At 43.6% G+C, this 23120-nt stretch overlaps 1 protein-coding gene across 1 annotated transcript in view; it reads left to right on the forward strand.

The window, feature by feature from the left end:
* The first annotated feature begins 5450 nt into the window (after positions 1 to 5450).
* The window catches only part of dapk1 (death-associated protein kinase 1), a 209595-nt gene continuing 191925 nt past the window's right edge, over positions 5451 to 23120 (forward strand). Inside the window, exons 1-2 of the mRNA XM_068030069.1 lie at positions 5451 to 5653; positions 6511 to 6683. Of these exons, the coding sequence (XP_067886170.1) occupies positions 6622 to 6683 (62 nt within the window). The 5' untranslated portion in view covers positions 5451 to 5653; positions 6511 to 6621. The remainder of the gene's footprint in view (positions 5654 to 6510; positions 6684 to 23120) is intronic.

Consider the following 23120-nt stretch of genomic DNA (forward strand, 5'->3'; position numbering starts at 1 on the left):
GCACCATTTGTGACTCCTCAGATACTGAAGCAGTCCGTGTAGAAATGCAGCAGGACCTGGACAATATCCAGGCTTGGGCTGATAAGTGGCAAGTAACATTCGCGCCACACAAGTGCCAGGCAATGACTATCTCCAACAAGAGAGAATCTAACCATCTCCCCTTGACATTCAATGGCATTACCATCGCTGAATCTTCCACTATCAACATCCAAGGGGCTACCATTGACCAGAAACTGAACTGGAGTAGCCATATAAATACCGTGGCTACAAGAGCAGGTCAGAGGCTAGGAATCCTGAGGCGAGTAACTCACCTCCTGACACCCCTAAGCCTGTCCACCATCTACAAGGCACAAGTCAGGAGTGTGATGGAATACTCTCCACTTGCCTGGATGGGTGCAGCTCCAACAACACTCAAGAAGCTCGACACCATCCAGGACAAAGCAGCCCGCTTGATTGGCACACCGTCTACAAACATTCACTCCCTCCACCACCGACGCACAATGGCAACAGTGCAGCAATGCACCAAGGCTCCTCAGACAGCACCTTCCAAACCCGCGACCTCTACCAACTAGAAGGACAAGGGCAGCAAATACATGGGAACACCACCACCTTCAAATTCCCCTCCAAGTCACACACCATCCTGACGGAACTATATCGCCGTTCCTTCACTGTCGCTGGGTCAAAATCCTGGAACTCCCTTCCTAACAGCACTGTGGGTATACCTACCCCAAATGGACTGCAGCGGTTCAAGAAGGCAGCTCACCACCACCTTCTCAAGGGCAATTAGGGATGGACAATAAATGCTGGCCTGGCCAGCGTCGCCCACATCCCATGAATGAATTTTTTAAAAACTTTGTAAACCTCTATCATGTCGCCCCTCCACCTCCGTCGTTCCAGTGAAAACAATCAGAGTTTAACCAACCTCTCCTCATAGCTAATGCCCTCCAGACCAGGCAACATCCTGGTATACCTCTTCTGTACCCTCTCCAAAGCCTCCACGTCCTTCTGGTAGTGTGGCGACCAGAATTGCACGCAATATTCTAAGTGTCGCCTAACTAAAGTTCTGTACAGCTGCAGCATGACTTGCCAATTTTTATACTCTATGCCCCGACCGATGAAGGCAAGCATGCCGCATGCCTTCTTGACTACCTTATCCACCTGCGTTGCCACTTTCAGTGACCTGTGGACCTGTACGCCCAGTTCTCTCTGCCTGTCAATACTCCTAAGGGTTCTGCCATTTACAGTATACTTTCCACCTGTATTAGATCTTCCAAAATGCATTACCTCACATTTGTCCGGATTAAACTCCATCTGCCATTTCTCCGCCCAAGTCTCCAACCGATCTATATCCTGCTGTATCCTCTGACAATCCTCATCTCTATCCACAACTCCACCAACCTTTGTGTCGTCCGCAAACTTACTAATCAGACCAGCTACATTTTCCTCCAAATCATTTATATAAACTACAAACAGTAAAGGTCCCAGCTCTGATCCCCGCGGAGCAACACTAGTCACAGCCCTCCATTCAGAAAAGCACCCTTCCACTGCTACCCTCTGTCTTCTATGACCAAGCCAGTTCTGTATCCATCTTACCAGCTCACCTCTGATCCCGTGTGACTTCACCGTTTGTACCAAACTGCCATGAGGGACCTTGTCAAAGGCTTTACTGAAGTCCATATAGACAACATCCACTGCCCTTCCTTCATCAATCATCTTCGTCACTTCCTCAAAAAACTCAATCAAGTTAGTGAGACACGACCTCCCCTTCACAAAACCATGCTGCCTCTCGCTATTAAGTTTATTTGTTTCCAAATGGGAGTAAATCCTGTCCCAAAGAATCCTCTCTAATAATTTCCCTACCACTGACGTAAGGTTCACCGGACTGTCATTTCCTGGATTATCCTTGCCACCCTTCAGAAACAAAGGAACAACATTGGCTATTCTCCAGTCCTCTGGGACCTCACCTGTAGCCAATGAGGATACAAAGATTTCTGTCAAGGTCCCAACAATTTCTTCCCTTGCCTCCCTCAGTATTCTGGGATAGATCCCATCAGGCCCTGGGGACATATCTACCTTAATGCTTTGCAAGATGCCCAACACCTCTTCCTTTTTGATAATGAGATGACCCAGACTATCTACACTCCTTTCCCTAGACTCATCATCCACTAAGTCCTTCTCTTTGGTGAATACTGATGCAAAGTACTCATTTAGTACCTCGCCCATTTCCTCTGGCTCCACACATAGATTCCCTCCTCCGCCCTTGAGTGGGCCAACCCTTGCCCTGGCTACCCTCTTGCTCTTTATATACGTATAAAAAGCCTTGGGATTCTCCTTAATCCTGTTTGCAAATGACTTTTCATGACCCCTTTTAGCCCTCCTAACTCCTTGCTTAAGTTCCTTCCTATTTTCTTTATATTCCTCAAGGGTTTCGTCCGTTCCCAGCCTTCTAGCCCTTACAAATGCTTCCTTTTTCTTTTTGACTAGGCTCACAATATACCTCGTTATCCAAGGTTCCCGAAACTTGCCAAACTTATCCTTCTTCCTCACAGGAACATGCCGGTCCTGGATTCTAATCAACTGTCGTTTGAAAGACTCCCACATGTCAGATGTTGATTTACCCTCAAACAGCCGCCCCCAATCTAAATTCTTCAGTTCCTGCCTAATATTGTTATAATTAGCCTCCCCCCAATTTAGCACCTTCACCCGAGGACTACTGTTATCCTTATCCACAAGTACCCTCAAACTTACGGAATTATGGTCACTGTTCCCGAAATGCTTCCCTACTGAAACTTCAACCACCTGACCGGGCTCATCTTTTTTTTTCCAAAATATACTTTATTCATAAAAATCTGTAAAAATTACATTGCCAAACAGTTTCCAAACAGCACCAAAAAATACAAACGTTGCAAGGGAGATCAGTTTCCTTCAATACTGTCATGAGTTTCTTCCCAACCCTTCCATTTCACAATTGTCGTGCCAATTACAGTTTTACATTTACAGCAATTGAAAATATTAACGATACAGTTCGAGGGGTTTCCATTGGATCCAGCCCCTCAGTCCAGCTTGGTGGGGGAACCTTACACTGTGGTCTTTCCCCATTGAGCCTTTGCTGCGGCTGCCCCAAACTTTAGTGCGTCCCTCAGCACGTAGTCCTGGACCTTGGAATGTGCCAGTCTGCAACATTCGGTGGTGGACAACTCTTTGCGCTGGAAGACCAGCAAGTTTCGGGCAGACCAAAGGGCGTCTTTCACCGAATTGATAGTCCTCCAGCAGCAGTTGATGTTTGTCTCGGTGTGCGTCCCTGGGAACAGCCCGTAGAGCACAGACTCCTGTGTTACAGAGCTGCTTGGGATGAACCTTGACAAAAACCACTGCATCTCTTTCCACACCTGCTTTGCAAAGGCACATTCCAGGAGGAGGTGGGCGACCGTCTCTTCCCCACCACAGCCAACGCGGGGGCACTGTGCGGAGGGGGCGAGACTTCGGGTGTGCATGAAGGATCTGACGGGGAGGGCCCTTCTCACCACCAGCCAAGCTACGTCTTGGTGCTTGTTTGAAAGTTCTGGTGATGAGGCATTCCGCCAAATGACTTTGACGGTCTGCTCGGGGAACCATCCGACAGGATCCACCGTTTCCTTTTCCCGTAGGGCCTTGAGGACATTCCGTGCAGACCACTGCCTGATGGACCGGTGTTCAAAGGTGTTTTTCCGCAGAAACTGCTCCACGAAGGATATGTGGTACGGCGCCGCCCAACTGCATGGTGCGTTCCGCGGCAATGTGACCAGGCCCATCCTTCACAACACCGGGGACAGATAGAACCTCAGCACGTAGTGACACTTGGAGTTTGCGTACTGGGGATCTACACATAGCTTGATGCAGCCGCACACGAAGGTGGTCATCAGGATGAGGGCCACGTTGGGTACATTTTTCCCGCCCATGTCCAGAGATTTGAACATCGTGTCCCTCCGGACCCGGTCCATTTTAGATCCCCAGACGAAGCGGAAAATGGCTCGGGTGACTGCCACGGCGCAGGAGTGGGGTATGGGCCAGACCTGCGCCACGTAGAGCAACAACGTGAGCGCCTCGCACCTGATGACCAGGTTCTTACCCACAATGGAGAGAGATCGCTGCCCCCACATGCCCAACTTTTGTCGTACCTTGGCTACTCGCTCCTCCCATGTTTTGGTGCACGCCCCGGCCCTTCCGAACCATATCCCCAGCACCTTCAGGTAATCTGACCTGACGGTGAAGGGGACAAAGGATCGGTCAGCCCAGTTCCCAAAGAACATGGCCTCGCTCTTGCCGTGGTTAACTTTGGCTCCCGAGGCCAGTTCGAACTGGTCGCAGATGCTCATCAGTCTGCGCACGGACAGCGGATCCGAGCAGAAGACGGCGACGTCATCCATGTACAGGGAGGTTTTGACCTGAGTGCCTCCGCTGCCTGGGATTGTCACCCCTCTTATGCTCGCATCCTTCCTAATAGACTCAGCAAAGGGTTCAATACAGCAAACAAACAAGACCGGGGACAGAGGACAGCCCTGTCTGACTCCAGATTTGATCGGGAAACTTTCAGATTCCCACCCGTTGATTGACACTGCGCTACTGATGTTTGTGTAGAGCAGTTGGATCCAATTGCAGATTCCCTCCCCAAACCCCATTTTGGAAAACACGTCCATCATGTAGGTGTGCAATATCCTGTCAAAAGCCTTCTCCTGGTCCAGGCTGATGAGGCAGGTGTCCACCCTCCTGTCCCGTACGTAGGCGATCGTATCCCTGAGTAGCGCGAGACTATCAGAGATCTTCCTGCCGGGTTCGACCACCTGACCGGGCTCATTCCCCAATATCATGTCCAGTATGGCCCCATCCCTAGTTGGACTATCTACATATTGTTTCATGAAGCCCTCCTGGATGCTCCTTACAAATTCTGCCCAATGGTATTGTGTTCACATTAAAACCAAAAAGTGGATTATTGGAAATGTTAACCAGGTTAATTCCTCTTCAAAATCGCAGAAGGCGATTTGGGAGTGTCAACATTTGTACATAATAACACCGAGAGAAATTTCTCCTTTTAGGTGGGAGGAATGTAAACTGAACTAATCGGAAATCTGCTTCCCAGCTGACCTCTGAAAATTCTGTAGATTTTGCTCAGTTCTGTGAGCGGATAGTTTCGTGGTGGATTTGATGTTTAGCAGAGACTAACACGAAGGTAAACACCCTTCGGCTGAGAAAGAATTAAAGGGTGGAATTTTTTTTAAAAAGCGATCCTGAAGGGACGGAGCATACGTCGAAGAAGGAAATGTGCAAACGCTGCAGTGCGAGGGAAGCAGTGAGGTCGGGGCTATAACTTGGAGTCTGTCACTCACACCTCGGGAGTACACGCCTTGTCCAATTTTCGAGGGTTGCTCATTTGCAGAAGGAACTGTGAGTAGAAGCAAAAGCATTGCGTTGTAACATCTGTACAATAAAAGCAAAGCCTGGGTGGAAGAGGGGGGTGGGGAAGGTGGGTATTTCCCCAGATGCCAGAGAGTGAGTGGTGATCTGTGAGTGTGCAGCCTGCTGTTATTGGTTGGGGTCTGCCGGTAACCAGGGCAGCTGTGCTTGCTGACGGAAGGCTGGAGCTGTTCCTGGGGAGCTCACGGTGCCAGTTCCGGGGGTGAGTACAGATGCAAATATTCCATATTTTAATTTGAAACGCTGCCCTCCGGTTCGGTGGGGTGGGGATGTTGTATTTCTCCCCCGCGGTGCAGTGGCTGCTGCTGTTTGCTGTCTCTCTCCCTCCCCCGACCTCCTAGGCTAGGAGCCGGCTGCTATTCCGGGCTTCACCTGCAGTAATCGGCTGGCTTTGCTCTCCGGGTTGTCTTGGGCGCAAGGCCGAGGCTTGAGCCTGCCTGAGGCGCTGAGCCCGGTCCAAGCAGAGCCACAACCTCGGCAATCCTCAGAAAGGCGCTGCCAGCCGGGTTTGCAATTTGACAGCGAGTTCCCGTGTTTTAAAGACTTTTATTTACCAAGCGTGAGTTTTTATTAAATCTATATATATATATATATATATATATATTTTACATTTTGGTTTGAATTCAGAATAATTGTACAATGCAGTGGAATTGTACAACTCGTGTTGGCAGAACAATTCATGTTGCTTTTTTTCATTTTTCCTTTTTAAATGATGTATGTGTGGTTTGGGGGGGATCCTGTGTGTCTTGGGTCTCCAGCCCTGGTATTGCTGTGCTGCTCCTGGGGAGGAATCACCATCCAGTCCCTTTCAAAGATTGGGTGTCGGTTACAAAATACGTGATTTTGTTTGTTGTCGCTTTGGTTTGAAGGAATAAACACCTTTTCAATAGTGTATTATGCGGAATACAGCCGATTGCTTTATTCCGTGTGTAGTGCAGCTCAAACAACGTAGTGCAACAAACATTTTTAAATGTTTTGGAACGCCTATAGTTTAGTTTATTTAAAAAAAAAACAATTTTTGGTACTAAAGAGTCATTTTATTTTATTTTTTTTGCACAGGCAGGAATGCACTTAATGCGGATAGGAATGAGGGAGGGTCGCCCTGCTCGGTGCTGAAATTGGTTACCTTCATACGGCTGGTTGTGCGCCGGGATGCAGTAACCAGTTACAATGACCGTGTTCAAGCAGGAAAATGTAGACGATTACTATGAAATCGGCGAGGATTTGGGGAGGTGAGTGCTTGGATGTTCGGATAAAGGAATCTTGGTGACAGGAACAATGGATAAAAACATTTCTATTTACTATGTGTTCTGCCAGGTAATGGATCCATTTTGTCAGGAGGTGAAGTTGTGTGGCTGAAATTGTACTTAGTTTAATTTCCCCCCCCCCAACGGACGCATGCACACAGAAGCCAGCTGCCTATTTTTCAGTTTAATTTCCAATAAATCTACTTGCACAAAGTATATTCTATTGTTGCACTTATTATAGTGGCAGATGCTATCGCTTTGACAATAGCCAAGCTAGGTGTGCTGCACATGGATTGCAGGGTTTTCATGGTTCTCATTCAGTTCATTTATTTCACCGTGCAGATAATCCAGTGGAGATGATGATGAGCTTTATGCTCTAATTTATTTGTAGTTATATTTCCCTTGGAAGGATCTAGTTAACTTCGAATATGGTTGGGAGTAAAAATAAGTCAAGTTAAATGTTTCCTCCATCACTGTTAAGGGATTGCGAGTTCTAGGCATTTGGAAGATTTATGGGGTTCGGCCATATCTTGGTTACCTAGGAACACTTAACTAGAACTGAAATAGTATGCAGTAACACATGTTCGTATCGGTTGCACAAAACCCCCCCTACAAAAATTGCTCTAGAAAAATGAGTTTTGAAGAGATTGGGTGACCGCTTTGCGGAACACCTCTGCTCAGTCTGCAAGCATGACCCTGAGCTTCCGGTTGCTTGCCATTTCAGTTCAGCACCCTGCTCTCACACCCACATTTCTGTCCTTGGTCTGCTGTAGGGCTCCAGTGAACATCAACGCAAGCTCGAGGAACAGCACCTCATTTTCCGATTAGACACTCTTCAGTCTTGCGGACACAACATTGAGTTCAATAATTTCAGAGCATCGCTGACCTTGTTTGCTTTTAGTTTTCAACCATGTGCCTGCCTTAAACTTGGTTTGTCATGTTTGTGCTTTTGGACAGCGCTGTCTATTATTCTGTCATTAACACTCACTCTGGACTTATGCTTTGTCTTTCACCACACCATTAGCACTCCCTTTGCCTTTTGTCCCATGACATCTTTGTCATTTAATCTCTCCTGCCCTTTTGTTCTGTTCGCCCCCCCACCCCCCCCCCCCCCCACCCCCAAACCCCTGCTTCACTTGCTTAAAACCTATTACATTTCTAACCTTTGCCAGTTCTGATGAAGGGTCACAGACCTGAAACGTTAACTCTGCTTCTCTCTCCACAGATGCTACCAGACCTGCTGAACATTTTCAGCATTTTCTGTTTTTAGTTCAGATTTCCAGTATCAGAAGTCTACCCTGATAGCACTCTGTTTAAAACAGTGTGTGTGTGCACCTCACAACACCCTATTCCAGGATCATCCTCCTCCAAATATAACTCCTGACTTTTTTTCTCTACTGTGAACTGTTTGCATAAGCCCCTTTCCCCTGTCTCCTCCACCCTCACCTCCAACAACATGCGAGGAACTCACGGACTTCTTTGTCACTAAGATGGAGACCGTCTGATCAGCTGCCTTTGCCACCTCCCTCTGTTCCCCTCCAACGGACCATACTTCCTCTCAGATTGCTCCTGTCCTAGCTCTGAACTCATCTTTCTCTACTTTTTCCTCCTATTTCCCCTCATGTCCTCTCCAAGCTTATCTTGTCCAGAAGACCCACCTTCTCCCTTGAACCTACTCGCACTAAACTGCTCAGCACTCAACTTCCTTTCATGTCTCCTGTGTTGGATGATAGTAACAGTTCTCTCTCCTCTGGCACTGTCTCCGGCCTTCAAATCTGCCATCATCATCCCTCTCCTCAAAAAAACCAACCCTTGACCCTTCCATCCTTGCAAGCTACTGCCCTATTTCCAACCTCCCGCCCTAATTCCAATCTCCCTTTGCTCTCAAGTCTTCAAGTGTGCTGTCGCTTCCCAAATCTGTGCCCATCTTTCCCAGAACTCCATGTTTGAATTCTCTTCCCACTTCGTTCCCACCCCTCCACACTACTGAAACAGCTCTTATCAAAGCCACAAATGACATCCAGTGACTATCTGTCCTCGTCCTGCTTACCCCTCTGCAGCCTTTGATATGGTTAACCGTGCCATTTTCCCCCAATGCCTCTCCTCCATTGTCCAGCTGGGTGGGACTACTCTCACCAGGTTCCATTCTTATCGTTCTGGCATAGCCAGAGAATCAGTTGCAGGGACATCTCTTCCTGCTCCTGCACCATTACTTCTGGTGTTCCCCAAGGATCTGCTCTTGGCCCCCTCCTAGTTCTCAACTACATACTACCCCTCTGCAACATTATCAGAAAACACAGCATCGGTTTCCACATGTGCACTGATGGCACCCAACTCTACCTCACCACCACCTCCCTTGGCACCTCCACAGTCTCTCAATTTTCAGATTGCTTGCCCAACATCCATTACTGGATGGGCAGAAATTTACTCCAATTAAATATTGAAAAAACCGAAGCCATGGTTTTCGGACCCGCCACAAACTCCATTTTGTTGCCACTGACTTCATCCCTCTCCCTGACAACTGCCTGAGGCTGAAACAGGTTGTTCACAACCATGGTGTCATACTTGATCCCAAGATGGGCTGCTGACCACAATCCCGTCATCACTATTTTCCCCCTCTGTAGCCTCACCCAACTCCAGCCCTGCCTTAACTCGTCTACTGCTGAAACACTCATCCAAGCCTTTGTTATTGCTAGAATTGACTGTTGTGACACACTTCTGGCCGGCTTCCTATGTCTACCCTCAACCCTCCATAATCTTGAGGTCATCCAAAACTCTCCTACCGTGTCCTAACTGGCACCAAGTCCTGATCACCCATCACTCTGCTCACTGACCTACATTGGCTCCCGATTTAAGAAAGGTCTCATTTTTTAAATCCTTGTTTTCAAATCCCTCTGTGGCCTCACCCCCTTCCTATATGTGGAATCTCCTCCAGCCATACAACCCTCCGTTAGCTGTGCTCCTCCAATTTTGGCTTCTTGAGCATCACCAATTTTAATCACTCCACCATTGGTAGACCTGCCTTCAGCTACGAGGGCCCTAAGCTCTGGGGATTCCTCCCTCAAGCTCTCTGCCTCTTTTCCTCTCACTGTCTCCTATGAGAAGCTCCTTAAAACCTACATCTTTGACCAAGCTCCATCTGCCCTAATATTCCTTATGTGGCTTGGCGTCAAATTTTGTTTGATAATGCTCCTGTGAAGCACCTTTGAAATATTATACTATGTTAAAAGTGCTATATAAATACAAGTTGTTGCTATAGTCTGTGTGCTGTAGCTTGTTAACATACTCATTATGTTTGTTTAGTCTGCTGTAATTTACTTGAACAGATCTGAAACGCATATTGTTTCATAGCTAATGAAGAAAATATCGTTTTGCGCTGGTTAGGATTACTGTGATTGCGATTTTTATCTATTGCTCAGGTCACTTTAACTGGGAAGTGAAGCCTGTGGTTAGAAATCTTGTGCGAAGTACAATGGCTTCAGCCATCCTCAGCCCAGCAGTCTACAAGGAGTCAGTTTAGTTTTGTGCATTATATGTTTAACCTGTCGAACAACTTGCATTTTCTTGCACTGCGGTCAGTTACTTCAAATTGGAGTCTGTTTGAAATAAAACATTTATTGTACTATGAAGCTTCTTTCTTATAAAACAGAGCACTTTCAAGTTTTTACAGAAACTCTTATTTTGTTCCCAATGGTTTGATTAATGTTATCTAGCTTTATTAAATGCAGCGTTAAATTGGACATGAACCAGGCACTCTCCTGGTTTGTTATTACTGAGCCTTTCTGTGTATTCTGACAGCAGTGGGGTTCATGTTCACTCTTGCTTGTTAAAACACTCATTCTAAGTCTGTGCTCAATACATTTGTATTCTAACGTACAGTCACTTAATACAAGGGTGGTTGGGAAAGTATCACATTTATAAAACGCATTTCCGATAATCTTCAGAAAATAAGCAGAGTTCTCTTTTCAGTTCCCTTCCTGTGCATATTTTACCACAGGAGTTCATATTTGTTGCTGCGGTCTGTCCCTGAGCAGGTTTCACACACTATGGTGCTTCCTGTGCACTGCATAACCTTTCACTCCAGGTCTGGAACTGGAGGCCCTGGAGGAAGAAGGCCAACCTGGTGTGGCAGACAAAGCCACCAGTAAGCAGAATTCAAATTGGGGGAGGCAGCTGTCAGGGAAATGCATTGATCATGAGACACTCTGAAGAGAATGTCACCCCCTCCTGCCTACGCTGCCCTCACTACATAGTCTGCTGTGCGGCTCTGCATCATTCAACAAGCTTAACTTATTTTTATTACTGTTCCAAAGGAGGTATGATAGAGGCAGGTTTGTTGTGTTAACATTCTTTTTAAATAATAAGCTGAGGTATAGGTAAACTCTTTTTTTAAAAAAGTTTTTAATATAAACAATTTGAAGATTACCTTTCGTGTAATGGATTTACAATGCAGTGTTGCATTCATACTTTACTGGGGGATTCATTTTCATTTAAAGTATTGTGCTATATAAATACATGGCACTAGCATCATGTGCTTTTGTGTCTATGATTTACCCACGCAGACTTTTTGATCTCCGACATGTTGTAGGGATGGAGAGATAAGGCCATGCCCTTCCAGGTAAGGCGGGAGTCTTACTTTGTACTTCCGGTGGTAGATCACAGACCAGAAGATCCATGGAACTGCCCACTCATCTCCTTGGCCAAAAAAGGATGTAGAAAGAGGACCAGAGTGAGAAAAGAAAAATAAGTGTGTAGACGAATGCTTCCATATTCGTGTTACAATGACCAGATTGCAGACTAGATTTTCCCCAACACCAAAATACTTAATTTTCACCATCCCCATAAAAGCAAATAAATGATAGAAATACAATGACAGTTGTATATAATCTAATTACTCAATAAATACCTCTTTATTTCAGTACATTAGTTTGTGCTCCATGTTTGTGCTTTGTGTGTCAGCCTTGGCTCAGTCGGTAGTACTTTCTCACCTCTGAGTCAGCAGGTTGTGTGTTCAAGTGCCATTCCAGAGACTTGAGCGCACAAATCTAGGCTGACAACCCAGTGCAATACTGTGGGAGTGCTGCACTGTTGGAGGTGTCGTCTTTCAGATAAGACGTTATACAGAGACCCCATCTACCCTGTCAGGTGGATGTAAAAGATCCCATGGTGCTATTTTGAAGAAGAGCAGGGGAGTAATCCCTAGTGTCCTGGCCAATGTTTATCCTTCAATCAACATCACAAAAAGAGTTCATCTGGTCATTATCACATTGCTGTTTTTGGGAGCTTGCTGTGTGCAAATTGGCTGCCATGTTGTTTCCTGCATTACAACAGTGACTACGCTCCAAAAGTAACGCATTGGCTGTGAAATTCTTTGGTTCTTTATAAATGTAAGCTCATTTTGTTTCTTCCCCTTAATTCTCACTGCTTAATTTAAACGGGCATTTCTTTCAATGGACTTCAAAATTCAAAACTCAAGGATACAGGAAGAAATGTTCTGACTTTGCAGGCTATGCAACTTTTAAAACTGAAAGCTCTAGTACAGGGCTAGAAACTTTTTGTGAAATTTGTTGTGAATTTCTACCTCGTGGCTTGGATCTGCTTGAATAATAGTACATCTTTAGTATAACTGGGTCTTGAATTCTAGAAGTTAACTGCACTTCAGTAAAATTCATACCTTTTGGTAATTCTTTGCTGCTTCTCTTCTCCTGCTGCCCCTTCCCCAAAGAAAGAAATTGTCAATTCAAAAATGCTATTATGTGTGAAGATGAGTGAAATATTAATTGCTGACTCTCCTATCTATGTACAGGTAATTGCCACCCATTTACATTCCAGTGAATACCTCAATCTATTTTTAACCTTGAAATTAGTCAAACACATGTTTTCAGATGACCAAAACTATTGTTGCTAGCATACCTATTTCAAGTGTCTTTTTAAATACCAGCCTGACAGCTTTTCTGATGTTATTGCTCCCTTTTTTCATTTTTGACTATTTTCACCTTTTCCTGCCATGACCGTACCAGTGAGCTATTTTCTGGAAGGTAGGGGGAAGGAGACAGCTGAGCCCATTCTGGTAGTCCCACCCACTACCTTCCATCCATGACCTAGGTTGTGCTCAGACAAATTATGTTGTCTACAATTAGTATAATACCTAACTCAGGACAGAACAGGGATTGAAACTTGGGAGTTACCTGCCTGAGCCAACAGAGGATCTCCTCACTATCATGTATTTAAAAAAAATTGTAATGATCCTTGTGGATGTTTTAGCACATCATTGGTCTGCTTTTCAATGAGAATTTCAAACACCCTAATTACCAAAATATTCTGTAGTAATTGTATAATTAATCTGGCTCAGGAGCATATGGAGTGAGAGGCATTGTTAGCAGATGAGTATTGATTTCAGACTTGAGGGTCACCAATTTGTAACCAAGTTATTACTCATTTATGGCTGGTGTCTTGATTAGATGGCGGTTTTGCCAGCTCAGAACTTGCAAGTCCTATGATCTGGAATTTCCTGAAGTCAAATCTGACAAAAATGAAAGAATTTGTATTATTACAGCCAATAAATTACTTTTGAAGTGTAGCCATTGATGTTAAGTAGGCTAATATGGCTGCCAATTTGCACAAATCAAGGTATCTCAAACAGCAATGAAGTAAATGACTAGTTAAGCTGTTGTGATTGAGAAATAAATGCTGGCTTAGACAACAGCAATGTTCCCATGCTTTTTGAATATTGTCTAGGAATCTTTTGATTTCTATCTGAACTTGCAAGTGGGGCCTTGGTTTAAATTCTCATCTGAAAGACAGCACCTCAGACAATGCAGTATTTCCTATATACTACATTAAAATATCAGCCTAGATTATGTGATGAATTCCTGGAGTGGGGCTTGATCTTGCAACATTTTGACTGTGAGGCAAAAAAGTACTGTCACTGAACAGCCAATTCATCAATAAACCAGGGGAAAAACCAATAGCAAAGTTCAGAGAATTTTTGTTTACGGTTGGGGAAGAATGCAACATGTTTACTTTTTTATTAACCGGAAATGACTTCATGAAGTAGCTTATACCATAATTTGTGTTTGTGGCATTCCTAGTATAAAAGTCAAATGCGGCAGGTAAATGCATTTAAACCACAAACCACTGAAATATTGCAAGCAGAGCCCATAGCTGCACGCTATTTATTTATATGTTGGTGTTTATTTGCACACTCGATCAGTATAACCCACTCTTGATTTCATTGCTTATTGCACTGTGGTATTCTGTTCTGAAATCTCTTTGCTTGCTACCCTTCTGCAGCAATCCTTCAGTCTCCTTTCTCAGATTTCCACCTTCCTATCCTTTGTCCACTGTTCCCTCTGTAAATGCCTTTATGTTGCATCATCTAAATGTAGGTGCTGCCTTTGTTTTATTGTTCAACTTTCACTTGTAGGAAAGAGGTATACCACATTGGGCTGCTAAAAGTTGTCTGCAACATTTAAATACTTTCCCTTTAGTTTTGTGGTTTTTAAAAATTTCTTACTGGTTTCTCAAAGTACATTTATGTTTAATGAAGCCTACAACGGTCCCCACCTGTTAAACTGTCCCGCTTAGCATGGACATCCATCTATGTTGGGCAAATGGTGCTAATCATTTGCCAGTAGAACAGGAATCAATTAAAAAGGCACCTCTTGGAACACAGATTGAGCAGTTCAGGAAGTAGTTGCCCATTTTTAAGGCTCTGCTGCTTTCAGCAAACATTGAAACTGCTTGAAGGTTCCATCAGCTGTTAGACCTTGTTAAAATGTGACTACCCTACTGATGAGATATGGATGGAACTGAGAGGCAGTTGCTAAATGGGGATTAGTTGTAAAATAAAGTGTTGGTTATCTTTTTGGTTTTACCGCGCACAGCATATAGCGGACAAATCGCATTAACGTAGACAGCGCTGTGGACGGTGGGCACTGTACATTCGATTGCATGATGCTTGTGGGAGGAACACAATGAATCATCTAGGTTTCTTGACGTGCCGACTGGAAGTCAAGTGTTTGAAGCTTGTTCTTGGGTTTTAGTAATTAGTTGGGCCTGGGGAGGAGGAGGCCCTACATACTCGATCTAGGTTGCAAATCCTTTATTTCAACAGCTCCTTTACATTTCCATCTAATTCACTCATAGAAACGAGTTTTGATCATTTGCGTCCTGCATGGTAGTATTGTTGCATAATATAACAAAATCCTTGATATGTTAACATTCTCTAAACTACTGAAAAAAGATCTTTCTTACCATCTGACTAAATTTGTTCACTGCTTCAAATGGTTCTTGCCATAGTATAATACATGATCAGTTTTGAGAGGTATCCTACCATCTATGCTAAACAAATTCTGCTTGTATCTGAATTTACTGATGCTGATCGGATGACAATATATCTGAAGTGTCTGAGGCAATGTGTTGATCAAAAGATTCACAGAAATTTTAAACAATTATTTTAGTTATATAATATAAACAGAAAATACTGGAAAACATTCAGCAGGTCAGACTGCATCTGTAGAGAGAGAGAGAAGCAGTTAATATTAAAGGTAGATGGCTGTTCATCAGAACTGGAAGATGTTAGAAGATGAATAGGTTTTTAAGCTAGTACAGGGAAGGAGAAGAACAAAAGGCTAGGTCTGCAATTGGGTGGAGAGCAGTAGTAATGACAGAAGGGATGATGTGCAAGGCAAAAGGGAATGGTAATTGGACAAGTTTTTTTAAAAAAAAAAGGTCCTGTGGTGGTGTAAATGGTTACAGCAGAATAGCTGTGATTGACAGCAACATGGAAAATCTGGCAGAGAAGACTCCCATATTCCAGGAATGTAAACCACCTGTCGAGCACTGTACAGATAGGGGGATCAGTTCCCCCTCTCCCCACACATCCAACAAACACCAGTCCCCACATCCTCTGCTCCCAGTGGCTCTGGTGCAGCCATCCTCCATTACCATCGCCTGCTGCCCAAGATAATGGGAGCAGTGATTAAGATATAACCCTGATGTTGTGGCCGAAGGCTGTAAAGTGACTAATAGAAAGATGAAGTACTGTTGTTTGAACTTGCGTTGAGTATTGTTGTAGGAGGCCAAGGGCAGCGAAGTAAGAGTGAGTGTGGGATGGAGAATTCAAGTGACCAGGAGCTCAGGGTCATGCTTGTGGACTGAACAGAGGTGTTCAGCAAAGCAATCACCCAATCTGTGTTTGGTATTCCCATTGTAGCGGAGACAACATGAGCAGCGAATACAGTGTACCAAGTTGGAAGAAGTACAAGTAAGTTGCTGTTTCATCTGTAAAGTATGTTTAGGTCCTTGGATGGGAAAAGGGAGGAATTAAAAAGAGCAGCTGTTGTATCTCCTGTGCTTGCTGGGAAAGTGCCGGGGTTAGGGGAGCAGGTTTTGGGGGTGATGGAAAAGTGGACCAGAGTTCAGTGGAGGGAATGATCCCTTCTCACTTTGTAACATGCTAAGGAAATGGACAAAGGACAGTGCAGGAAGTGGGATATGGACTGCATTTAACCATGAAATGTCCATAGCCCACAAATGTGAGGTCCCTATACTAAGGATTAGCATGTTGCCACTATGTGCTAAAATATTTTCAAAGTTGTTAACATCACCTATCATTTGGAAAGCAGTATAAATTATGCTTCCTAGTGACCTCATAAACTATCATGGTTATCCAAAACCTTATCCCATAGGTTCAACTGTTGACATTAAAAGTGTGACATCACCTTCCCTATGTTCACTTATGAGAATTTTATTTTGCATATGTAGACCAAATTCCATGCAAACCAGCAAAGCTAGTTTGGAAATATGGGACCATAGTTTATCGTAGCAGTGCATCTAATGCCTTCTGCTATTGGGTATTTACATTTTTTGCACGGCGAGTTGCTGAAAGTGAGCTGGTAATGTCAGACTGAAGGAAACCAGGCATCTGGGACCTGAGCGAACAGAGCACACAACTGTGTATCTCAAATTGAAGAATTGTGAAATTAACAGCACAAGGACTGAAAAGGAAGTATAAATTAAAGTGGGTGAATTCGATGTCAAATCAGGTATGGAAAGAAATGGGGAGAAAGGGGAAAATATGTTTTTAATTTTCAGTTTTCTTTTTTGTCATTAAAAGGATACTTAGACTGGAGTGGCCAATATTTAACTTGCTGTGGCAAGTTTAGTTTGTATCTACCAACAGCACCTTGCCGCCATTCTGTGCATTTCAGTGCTGGGTCAAACAGCGAAGCTATTAGCAGAGCAGCTCAACTCAGACAGCAACTTTTCAATCTTTGAGTTTAACTGTGCATCTGTCCTTCACATGAAGTTGCTGTAGCTTAGTTTTTAAATAGCGCTGAGTGCTATTAGCCTTAGTTATTTTGAAAACAAAATCTGGGATGTACAAATCCACTTCTATTCTGCTACTTAAGTAGTGGTTAATAAGTGTTTTATACACTGTTAATCAGTTCAAGTCCCACTGTAGGTCTTAAGCACAAAAATCTATACTGACACTCCAGTGCAGTACTGAGGGAGCACTGCACGGTTGAAGGTGCCAACTTTTGGGCAAAACGTTAAACCAAAATCCCACTGCCTGCTCGGGTGGATGTAAAAGATCCCGTGCCACTATTTTGAAGAAGAATGGGGGAGGTTCCCCAGTGTCCTGGGCAATATTATCCCTCGATCAACATCACAAAAACAGATTATCTGGTCATTATCACATTGCTGTTGGTGGGAATTTGCTGTGTGCAAATTGGCTGCTGCATGTCCTGTATTACAGCAGTGACTCCACTTCAAAAAGTACTTCATTGGTTGTAAAGCACTTTGAGATGTCTGGTGATTGTGAAAGGCGCTATATAAATGCAAGTCTTTTATGTTTAGCAAGACGTTAGGTTTGTTGGGTTTAAACTATGTTTATCCTTTCATAGGGTAATTGTGGTACCTAACACCTCTGCACTTCTATGATCTTTGTCAGATTAAAAGTGGGTGAGGTTTCCTTTAGTGCTTAGTTGCTTTCTAAAGGTGGCGGTGAGAGTAAGGGCGCGGTAGTTTGAATTATTGGAATTCATAAAAATTAAAAACGCTACCTATGTGATAACTTAATCCATTTTTAAACTGTTGCTTTTTTAGCGAGCAATTCAATGAAAGAAATCATTTGTTAATGGAAAGGAGAATAACTTTATTTCAACTCTAATCCTATTGAAATATTGCGGTTTTTGTCTGTTTTGTATTTGTTCTGAATGAGCTTTGATTTTGATAAACTAATACAAATAACAAAAGCAAAATGCAATGGGTGCTGGAAATCAAATAAAAACAGAAAATACTGGCAATACTGTGCAGGTCAGGCAGCATCTGTGGAGAGAGAAACAGAGTCAACATTCTAAGTTGATGTTTGATGTATCATCAGATAAAAGGTTATTGACCTGAAACATTAACTTTGTAGCACATATTGTAATTAAATTGCCTTGCTCTATCCTCACAGGTGAATAGTGGCAATCTGGTCAAATAGCCTGTTAACACCTGCTGTTGAATCTGACCTACGAAGAGTGGGTATTCGGGTGAGGTTCTCAAGAGTGACTCTCACCCATGTTACCATATCCCAATGGAAATTGATGCCTTCAGGAGAAGTGTAAAGAAGAAAATTAACAAAATCTCAGCTGATTTTTTATTTTTTAGGTATTTTGTCATTCTACATGAATAGTAAATGCAAGACTGCTTTAATGCTCATTAATCTGTGATAGATGCAAGTTTTTATTGCTTGAGCTGTCTGAATTATATGGAAATAATCAGTTGCTCGTGCTTCGTAAACAGCGCTGGACAGTTAATAGATTTAAGATATCAAGCGTTATTAAGTATTTCTGTTTCCAAATTGAATTAAAGGTAACTATTTGAAGCTAATTATTGGCTTTCTGTGTCTTTGGAACTTTACAGACATGAATCCTGCTTTGAACTGACACTAGAAGAACACATTTAACTTCCATTTTGTTTTGATAAACCTTTGTTCTGCAGAGATTCAAATAGACAGACATGGCCTATGAGGAATACAAATTCCTCATTTTATGTGTCTTTTAAAAGCTTGAGTAATAACACTCCTGTTAGAGTGAAGGATTAATCATGTTATAATGTGAGTGAGGAGAGAAAATAGATTCAGACTTGCAAATTCCTTGCACTGTGCTCCTTTTTTGTGGAGGTTAATATTGATTTTGTATAGTTTTTTAAAAAAAAAAACCTATTTGTGATGTGGGCATCACTACAAAGCCAGCATTTATTGCCCATCCATTTATTACACATGGATTTGGTTTATTTGGACTTTGAGGAGGCTTTCAACAAAGTCCCACATCAGAGATTAGCGTGTAAAATTAAAGCACATGGGATTGGGGGTAGTGTGTTGCGATGGATAGAAAATTGGTTGGCCGACAGGAAACAAAGAGTAGCAATAAACTGGTCTTTTTCCAAATGGCAAACCATGACTAGTGGGGTTCTGCAGGGATCAGTGCTAGGACCCCAGCTATTCACAATATACTTTAATAATTTAGATGAGGGAACTGAATATAATACCTCCAAATTTGCAGATGACCCAAATGGGTGGGAGGGTGAGTTGTGAGGAGGATGCAGAGAGGCTTTAGGGTGATTTGGGCAAGTTGAATAAGTCAGCAAATGCATGGCAGATGCAGTACAATGTGGATAAATGTGAGGTTATCCACTTTGGTAGCAAAAACAGGAAGGCGGATTATTACCTGAACAGCTATAAACTGAGAGAGGGGAATATGCAACGAGACCTGGGTGTTCTCGTACACCAGTCGCTGAAGGTAAACATGCAGGTGCAACAGGCGGTAAAAAAGGCAAATGATATGTTGGCCTTCATAGCGAGCGGATTCGAGTACAGGAGCAGGGATGACTTGCTGCAATTATACAGGGCCTTGGTGAGGCCACACGTGGAATATTGTGTGCAGTTTTGGTCTCCTCATCTGAGGAAGGATGTTCTTGCTCTCGAGGGAGTGCAGCGAAGGTTTACCAGACCGATTCCTAGGATGGCGGGACTGACGTATGAGGAGAGATTGAGTTAGTTAGGATTATATTCACTGGAGTTCAGAAGAGTGAGGGGGGATCTCATATAAACCTATAAAATCCTCACAGGACTTGATAGGGTAGATGCAGGAAGGATGTTCCCGATTGTGGGGGAGTCCAGAACCAGGGGTCATAGTCTAAGGATACAGGGTAAACCTTTCAGGACTGGGATGAGGAGAAATTTCTTCACCCAGAGAGTGGTGAGCCTGTGGAATTTGCTACCACAGAAAGCAGTTGAGGCCAAAACATTGTATGTTTTCAAGTAGGAGTTAGGTATAGCTCTTGGGGCGAAAGGGATCAAAGGATATGGGGGAGAAAGCGGAAGCAGGTTACTGAGTTGGATGATCAGCCATGATCATAATGAATGGTGGAGCAGGCTCGAAGGGCTGAATGGCCTACTCCTGCTATTTTCTATGTTTCTAATCCCTAGTTACTCTTGAGAATGTGATGATCTGCCGCCTTGAACCGTTGCAGTGCATGTAGTGGAGTTACTCCCACAATGTAGGGAGTTCTAGGATTTTGACCCAACAATAATGAAGGAATGCCGATTATATGGTCCCAAGTCAGCATGGCTTGTGACCTGGAGGGAAACATGAAATTGATGGTGCATCCATGTGCCTGCTGCCCTTGTCCTTCTAAGTGGTGATGGTGCTGTTGGAGACCTTGGTGAGTGGGTGCAGTACATCCTATAGGTAATGTACACTGCAGCCACAGTTTACTGGTGGTGGAGGGAATGGATGGTTTGTGGCAGTTCAAGAAGGCAGTTCACCACCTTCTCCAGGGTAATTAGGGATGGGCAACAAATGCTGGCTTTACCAGTGACGCTTGCATCTGATGAAACGAATAATTAAAAAAAATGAAGGTGGTGTATAGGCTGCTGATCAAAGTGGGCTGCTTTGTCCTGGATGGTGTTGAGTTTAGAAGAATGTTGTTGGATTGCACTCATCCTGGCAAGTGGAGAGTATTCCATTACGCTCCTGACTTGTGTCTTGTAGGTGATGGAGAGGCTTTGGGGAGTCAGAAGGTGCATCTCTAGCTGCAGAATACCCAGCCTCTGACCAGCTGTTGTAGCTACAGCATTTATCTAGCTGCTCCAGTTAATTTTCTCATCAATGGTCATCCCCAGGATGATGATGGTGGAGGATTAAGAAATGGTGATGCCATCAGATGTCATGAGGAGGTTGACCTCGCTTGTTGGAATTGGCCACTGTCTGGCACTTCTGTGGTGCGAATGTCCCTTGCCAATTATCAGTCCCAGTCTGGATGTTGTTCATATCTTGTATGCCAGTACAGACTGCTTTATTTGAGGAATTGTCAATGGAGTGAATCGTTTGCGAATACATTTGGCTTGGGTTTAAACTATGATACTGATTTCAGCTTGGCATATAATTGTGGCTAGTTTTCTTTGCTTTTATGATCTTTCTATGTGATTTAAAAGTAGGCGAGGCTTCCTCATCCACTTCCTTTTGTGACAGTGTTCTCAGATGGGAGAAAAGCTTAAATCGTTTGAATAATTTATGCAAAAATGAAAAACACTACATTGCAGTGGTTATGGCTGAATCGATGTTTCAAATGATCTTTTAGGTGTAACAGTTTAAATGATTTATTAAAGCAACCTGTAAATCTTGTTGAAGTGCGAAGTGATGCACTTTGGAAGGACTAATGTAGAAAGACAGTGTAGTATAAATTTTATTTTAAATGTAGATGAACAGAGAGACCTTGGTGTCTATATATGCAAATGCTTAAAAGTGGCAGGGCAGATTGATCAGATGGCTAAAAAAGCATATGGGTTACCTGGTTTATAAATAGAGGCACAGAATATAAGAACAAAAATCAAGCTAGAACTTTATAAATCACTGGTTAGACCTCGTTTAGAGTATTGCAGACAGCTTTCGGCACCACACTTCAGGAAGGATGTGAAGGCCTTAGAAAGGATACAGAGTAGGTTTACCAAGGATGAAAAACTTCAGTTATAAGGAAACATTTTAAAAGTTTAGGACTCTCTTCCTTGGAACAGAGAATATTAAGGGGTGACCTGATAGAGGGTTTCAAGATGATGAGATGTTTTGATAGCTTTATCCCGAGTTGGCTCTTATTTTAGATCTAGTATTGTGTAATGAGGCAGGGTTAATTAGTAATCTCAGTAGAAGACCCACTGGGAAATAGTGATCATAATACAGTAGATTTCCATGTTAAGTTTGAAAGCGACATAAATATCATACTTAAAACCAGTTACATCGGTAGAGAGCTGGCTGAGGTTGATTTGGTATGTAGACTAAAAGGTATGGCAATAAACAAAGAACAAAGAAAATTACAGCACAGGAACAGGCCCTTCGGCCCTCCAAGCCTGCGCCGATCCAGATCCTCTATCTAAACATGACGCCTATTTTCTAAGGGTCTGTATCTCTTTACTTCCTGCCCATTCATGTATCTGTCTAGATACATCTTAAAAGACGCTATCGTGCCCGCGTCTACCACCTCCGCTGGCAACGCGTTCCAGGCACCCACCACCCTCTGCGTAAAGAACTTTCCACACATATCCCCCCTAAACTTTTCCCCCCTCACTTTGAACTCGTGACCCCTAGTAATTGAATCCCCCACTCTGTCCATACCTCTCATGATTTTGTACACCTCAATCAGGTCCCCCCTCAACCTCCATCTTTCTAATGAAAATAATCCTAATCTACTCAACCTCTCTTCATAGCTAGCGCCCTCCATACCAGGCAACATCCTGGTGAACCTCCTCTGCACCCTCTGCAAAGCATCCACATCCTTTTGGTAATGTGGCGACCAGAACTGCACGCAGTATTCCAAATGTGGCCGAACCAAAGTCCTATACAACTGTAACGTGATCTGCCAACTCTTGTACTCAATACCCCGTCCGATGAAGGAAAGCATACCGTATGCCTTCTTGACCACTCTATTGACCTGCGTTGCCACCTTCAGGGAACAATGGACCTGAACACCCAAATCTCTCTGTACATCAATTTTCCCCAGGACTTTTCCATTTACTGTATAGTTCACTCTTGAATTGGATCTTCCAAAATGCATCACCTCGTATTTGCCCTGATTGAACTCCATCTGCCATTTCTCTGCCCAACTCTCCAGTCTATCTATATTCTGCTGTATTCTCTGACAGTCCCCTTCACTAACCTTATTCCACCAATCTTAGTGTCGTCTTCAAACTTGCTAATCAGACCACCTATATTTTCCTCCAAATCATTTATGTATATCACAAACAACAGTGGTCCCAGCACGGATCCCTGTGGAACACCACTGGTCATACGTCTCCATTTTGAGAAACTCCCTTCCACTGCTACTCTGTCTCCTGTTGCCCCGCCAGTTCTTTATCCATCTAGCTCGTACACCTTG

This window comes from Heterodontus francisci, chromosome 4, assembly GCF_036365525.1.
Source record: "Heterodontus francisci isolate sHetFra1 chromosome 4, sHetFra1.hap1, whole genome shotgun sequence".
In the NCBI taxonomy this organism is placed as follows: Eukaryota; Metazoa; Chordata; class Chondrichthyes; order Heterodontiformes; family Heterodontidae; genus Heterodontus; species Heterodontus francisci.